Source organism: Gossypium hirsutum, chromosome D04 (genome assembly GCF_007990345.1).
Source record: "Gossypium hirsutum isolate 1008001.06 chromosome D04, Gossypium_hirsutum_v2.1, whole genome shotgun sequence".
Lineage (NCBI taxonomy): Eukaryota > Viridiplantae > Streptophyta > Magnoliopsida > Malvales > Malvaceae > Gossypium > Gossypium hirsutum.
The window spans coordinates 8,481,846-8,488,306 of record NC_053440.1 but is presented as its reverse complement, the minus strand read 5'-3'; the positions used below and the strand labels follow the sequence as shown (position 1 = coordinate 8,488,306).

General features: G+C 37.9%; 1 protein-coding gene across 1 annotated transcript; it reads right to left on the bottom strand.

The window, feature by feature from the left end:
• Nucleotides 1–2,767: 2,767 nt before the first annotated feature.
• LOC121216080 (uncharacterized mitochondrial protein AtMg00810-like) lies at nucleotides 2,768–3,862 on the bottom strand. The gene has a single exon (XM_041091373.1). The coding sequence runs from the start codon at nucleotides 3,860–3,862 to the stop codon at nucleotides 2,768–2,770; it is 1,095 nt and encodes a 364-aa protein (XP_040947307.1).
• Between the last annotated feature and the right edge of the window lie 2,599 nt (nucleotides 3,863–6,461).

Genomic DNA, 6,461 nt, shown 5'->3' with positions numbered 1-6,461 from the left:
TGTTAATTTTGTTATTATTTTAAAGACATTTGTTAATTTTGTTATTATTTTAGAGACATTTGCTTGTTAAGTTGCATCTATCTTAGTATTATTTAAGTATACATATTTTTTAAAATTTAGTTTCAATTTGTTGAGAAATATTTATTTTGATGTTTTTAGTATTTTTGATGTATTATATATATTTTAAAATTATATAAAAATTAATATGGGCGGGTCGGGCTTGGGAAAAATTTTAGGCCCATTTTTTGGGTCGAGCCGGGCCTGGGCCTAGTAAACGGGACTAATTTTTAAGTTGAGCCCAGCCCGAACCTGGCACGGCCTAGCCCATGCACACCTCTAGTGCTACTGCTACCTGACATATTGGTAGCACCAAACTAAAATATGATGATCTAAAAACTCTAGGGATCCTATATGAAATATTCCTTTTTAATTGGTAGCTGAAAAAATCTTGAAAGGTGCCCCTCACAGTATGGCGGCACCAAATTTTAAAAGGGTAAATTGCACCATAAACCCCTTATTTATTATTAATTTTTATTCTCCTTTAACACCAAAAATAGATTGACCTCTTATCAATTAGTCTAAAATGTTTTTCTACCAAAAATTATTTTTGTAAGTAAGCCGATTCCAACTCGAAATAAATTTTATTTATTTTTCAAAAAATATTTTTATTGTTCAAATTATGTTTGACATAACAGTGTTTATAGTAATTTTCTTTTGCTCTCATTATATTTAGAAACTATAAATTTAACTAATAATTATAATTTATACATAATAAGATTTTTCTAAAGCTTTTATAATTATAATTTTATGTTGTGTCCGTAAATTAAATTGATAATAAAATTATAAATATTTTTAAAAAATAAATAAAATTTATTTCCAGTTGGAATCGATTTACTTACAAAAATATTTTTTGGTAGAAAAACTTTTTAGACTAATTGATAAGAGGCCAATCAATTTTTGGTGTTAAAAGAGGACAAATAATAATAAATAAGGGTTAGGGTGCAATTTATCCTTTTAAAGTTTGGTGTCGCTATACTGTCAGGCGGCACCCTTTGTAGTGTTTTTTTAGCACTTAATTAAAGCGAGAAATTTACATATAAAGTCCCTAAAGTTTTTAGATCACCACATTTTAGTTTGGTGCCGCCAATATGTCAGGCGGCATCGTCAGAACACTGTACCAAATGCCTATTTTGTAATTATTCTATTTTCTTTACATTTTTCGTAATTAATTATTTTTATATTATTTGGGTAAAACCCCCCAAATTTTTAGATCTTGACTAAAGGATCATAATTTTTTATGACGTGCAAAAAAGTGAAAGGATTGGAGCAGGTTTACTAGAATTTGAAGGCCCTGGAGATGATTTTTTAATGGGTTTGATGTTTAAATCAATCAAACTTATTATTTTTCTATAAAAGAAGAATGATACCAGAATATTAAAGAGACATCAAATTTTCGATTCTATACAACGTTGTTCACTAATCCATCAGACTAAGAATTGATTAATGTATTGATTTAGACATAATATTGAATTGGACTTTTGGTGAATAATTTAGGAATATTATTGAATTAAGAATCGAAATCGATTGATCTATTTTTCCCCAATTTACTAGCCTAAGTGCACAAAATTTGATCCAAATAAATAAAAGCCAACATAAAATAAAATCTAAAAATAAAATTATGGCCCAAATAAATAAAATCTAACTTAGAAATAACAAAAATAGTGAGGGAGACTGTTCTTTGGAATATCAGTGATGATAGAACCATTGATTTTTAGAAACAATTAGCTCAGGGATAGAGATCCACTCCTTGCACATTGTAAACGCTTGGACCTTTACCTCTGAATCATGTTCTAGTTAAGGGTATGGTTCAAAATACGAAACAATGGGAATGGGGATAATTTGAACTCTTACTACCATTCCAATGTCTTACTAAGATTGCTACAATACTTCCTTCGCTTGAAGATGGGCCATCCAATTGCCTAGGTTGGAAATGGCATAAAAGAAGATTGTTTATGTTAGACTATCAGTTGTTAGCTAATTTGTTAGCTTGGTTGTTAAGCTGATTGGTTAGTTAGCTTGCAGTTATTGTTAGTTACTAATGGTTGTTCAATTGATAATAATAGTTGGTTATGCAACTTAGGTTCTATAAAGCCCATTAGTCTTATATTTTCAAGTATGATAAATACAAATTCTTGATTCTATCTCTCAACTATTTTCTTTTCTTAGTAGGCAAACAAGCTACTTTAACTATATGTTAACATGATACTAGAGGCGTCGATCATGGATCCTCCACCTTTTTTCAATCATGTTGCTTTAAATACTCATGTCACTGCAGCTTGAGCTAGCCTTTGTTGGATTCTAACTTAGCAAACAAAGTTTAAAAACAACTTAGATGAATGTTTTAGATGTTTGAAAGCTTAAAACAGGAGCAAGAACAAGCAAAAGGTTGAATGAGCAAAGTGTTTTTCTCATTACCCGAATAAGTGCATGGTTACATACATAAATAGAACAAAGCTACATAGAAAGAAAACACAGCTTGCTTGTGCAAGTAACTAAAGGTTTACATCAACAAAATGACAACCTAATTTGACTACTAAATCAGCTAAGCACACATTTTAACCTTAGCTGATCAAAGCATATAATGATTACACCATAGACTAACAAAAGTCAACTAAATAAACAAGGCTTGTCGAATTGCACAATGGATTTTAACATGCTTCAGCCGAGTTTTTGGTTTCATGCATGCAACGTAAGTTTGCATGGATTCTTAAACTTTGCTGCCGTCGTTGCCACCTTTTAAACACTCCTCCTTGGCTACAAAGCAGCAAACTCCGATTTTCTTCTTCAAATATTCAAACCTTGAAGCAGCCAATGGTTTGGTTAATAGATCAGCAAGTTGATCTTTTGAGCAGCAGTGAACTAAGCTTATCTCCTTGGACATTTCAGCTTCTCTCACAAAATGATATCTAATTTTAAAATGCTTGGTCTTACCATGAAAAACCGGATTTCTGGCAATGGCTACAGCCGATTGGTTGTCAACCTTAATCACAGTGGCCTCCTTTGGATCAGCATTCAGATCACACAATATTTTCCTAAGCCAAATGGCTTGATTTATAGCAGAAGCAGCTGCGATGTATTCTGCCTCAGCAGTGGATTGAGCCACTGTCTGTTGCTTCTTCGAGCTCCAGCAGAAGACACTTGAGCCAAGGGTGAAGAAGTAGCCTGATGTGCTCTTCATGTCATCAACAGAACCAGCCCAATCACTGTCTGAATATCCCACTAATCTCAGCTCCTCAGCCCTTTCAAACTTCACTCCACAACTCAGAGTCCCTTTGACATACCTTAGGACCCTTTTTGCTGCTTTAAAATGTGCAACTGTGCAGCAATGCATGAATCTCGATAGAAGACCAACAGCATGCATGATGTCTGGTCTAGTTGCAGTCAAATAGAGCAGGCAGCCAACCAAGCTTCTGTAATTCTTTTCATCCACTCGATCTTCATCTCCTAGGCTGGTGAGTTTTTCTCCTAAAGCCACAGGAGTGCTAGCAGGCTTGCAGTTTGTCATGCAAAACCTGCTCAAAACCTTCGATGCGAATGCCTTCTGGCCTATGAAAATACCTTGTTCATTTTGTTTCACTTCCATACCAATGAAGTATGTCATTAATCCAAGGTCAGTCATCTCAAACACAGTTTGCATTTGCTTCTTAAAGGTTTCAATTTCCTCCCTTTTGCAGCCAGTGACCAGTAAATCATCAACATACAATGAAACAATTAGCAAAGTTTCATTACCTTCCTTCTTAACATAGAGAGTAGGCTCACTGGTGCTCTTTGTGAACCCGAGCCTTGTCAGGTAGGTATCCATTCGATCGTACCAGGCCCTTGGAGCTTGCTTAAGACCATACAGGGCCTTTTTGAGCTTGTAGACCTTCTATTCTTCTCCTTGAACTTCAAAGCCTTCAGGTTGATCTATGAAGATTTCCTCCATGAGAAATCCATTTAAAAAGGCTGATTTGACATCCAGTTGATGCACCTGCCACTGTTTCTGGGCTGCTAAGGCAAACAACATTCTTATAGTGTCCAGCCTTGCAACAGGAGCAAATGTTTCAAAGAAATCGACTCCCTGCTGTTGGCTATACCCTTTCACAACTAATCTAGCTTTGTGTCTGTTCAGTGATCCATCTGCATTATTTTTGATCTTGAACACTCATTTAACTCCAATGATCTTCCTACCTTCTGGTCTATCAACCAGCTCCCAGGTTTCATTCTTTTGAATCATCCTTAGTTTAGCTTCCATAGCCTCTTGCCAGCATTTCTCTTTCGAGGCTTCAGCATAGCAGGATGGCTCAACCATGGTCACAGCACATCTTTCATAGATGTCTGCCAATGTTCTGGTGCCCCTAACAGGCATATCATCAAAATCATCCATAGCTTCATTTTCAACTTCAGCATGTTGGTGATCAAGGTCCTGCAAGTCTTCTTTAGTTAAGCTTGCATCTGTCCCATTCCACTTCCAACAGCTTCCTTCATTGAACTTGACATCTCTGCTTACAATAACCTTTTTTGTTGATGGATCAAAGATCCTATAACCCTTCTTCACACTGCTGTAGCCTACAAATACCCCTGGCACAGACTTTCTTTCCAGCTTGGTTCTCTTCTCTGCTGGCACAAGAGCATAGCATAAGCATCCAAACACTTTCAAGTGTGACACGATTGGTTTCTGCCCGAACCAGGCCTCAAAGGGTGTTTTACCTTTGACTGCTTTAGTTGGTAGTCTATTTAGTAAGTAGACAGATGTGTTTACTGCCTCAGCCCAGAAGTTGTTTGGCATTTTGGCCTCAAACAGTAGGCATCTGGCCATATCAAGAACAGTCCTATTTTTCCTCTCACAAACACCATTTTGCTGTGGTGTGTAGACAGTGGTCAGTTGGTGTAGGATGCCAGCATCATCATAAATCTTCTGGAACCTCTGAGACACATACTCGGCTCCATTGTCTGACCTTAGGCTCTTGAGTTTGCTGTTGGCTTGGTTTTCAGCCAAAGCCTTGAACTTGCGAAAAAAGTCAGTGACATCTGACTTTTGTTTCAAGAAGGTTACCCAACAAAACCTGGTGCAGTCATCAATGAACAAGGCAAAATACTTGCAGCCATTTAGTGAGCTGGTCTTCATAGGTCCACAGATGTCAGTGTGAACCAACTGAAGTTTCTCTTGGGCTCTCCATGCCTTGTTGACTGGAAAGGGCAGTCTGGTTAGCTTGCCAAGCAGACAGACTTCACACACCTCTTTGTTTGGCTCGAACTTAGCCATATCTTCAACCAAATTCAGTTTTTGCATTTGCCCGAGTGAGTTGTAGTTCACATGCCCCATTCTTTTGTGCCACAAACTTGCCTCATCAGTCTGAGCTGCATATGCTCTTGCTTGCAACTGATTTACATCCACATTGAAGGTTCTATCTTGCATAGCTACTTTTGCCAACACCTGGTCAGTAGCATCTTTGATTGTGCAGATTTTACCTTCAAACAGGAGAGAGTACCCTTTCTCCAGTAGTTGACCAACACTTAACAAATTTTGGTCAATGTCAGGTGTAGCAGCCCAATTTCGCCCGGCCCAGGCAAACAAACCCAAAATAACCCAGACTAAACCCAAACCCCAATGGCCCAATTACAACACCCAATACCCAACAGCCCAATAGCCCAAAATCATCAAAAATAGAAAAAACCCTAACCCTAGCCTCTGACAGCCACTTGCGCCGCACCCAGGCCTGCTGGTCAACCACCCCACCGCCGTAGCCACCAACTGCTCTGCCACTTGCGCCGCGCATGTCCCATCGTCCTCCATCAGCCCTGCAAAATGAAGAACACACGCAAGCAGCAACAAACAATAAAAATTTTTTGTAAAATGGCTCTATATAAAGCCATTCGAACATCATCAAAAGGGGAGGGGGGATTTTTCATAAAGAAACCGATTGCAAACCATTGTAGAGAGGACAACAGTTTAATAAAAACAGAATGAAAATCAAAGATTTAGAATAAAAGGTTGATTCTTGCGTTTCCTTTTTCCTGTTCTTGCATTCTTCTTATTTTATTTTTTTTTATTATTTTACTCATTTGTAACGAATAAAAAAGAGACGAGGAGGAAGCCTTACCTGCGTCGCGCCGGAGAGGAGGGAAGGCGAACGGATTCCTTCTCTTCTTTTCGGTTTTGACTCGTTTTTTAAGGATTCGGCCTTGAATCCGAGTTCTAAAGGGAGTGGGCTTCAAGCGGGGCTAAGAAAGGTTTTGTTTTGCACCTCCGGCCGCCGTCCGTGGCGGAGCTACGGCGGAGGTGCGCCGGAGCCTTTGGTCGGGTCCTGGGGAGAGGGTGTTGAGAGAGAGAGCTCTCTGTTTTTGCTGAAAATGAAGAAGAAACTGTTTCTTTTAATATTTTTTTTGTATTTATATTAAATTTAAAACGGCACCGTTTT

What these genes read in the sequence shown, in the direction of transcription:
- LOC121216080 (XM_041091373.1), bottom strand. Translation starts at nt 3,862, where the DNA reads ATGGATACCTACCTGACAAGGCTCGGGTTCACAAAGAGCACCAGTGAG.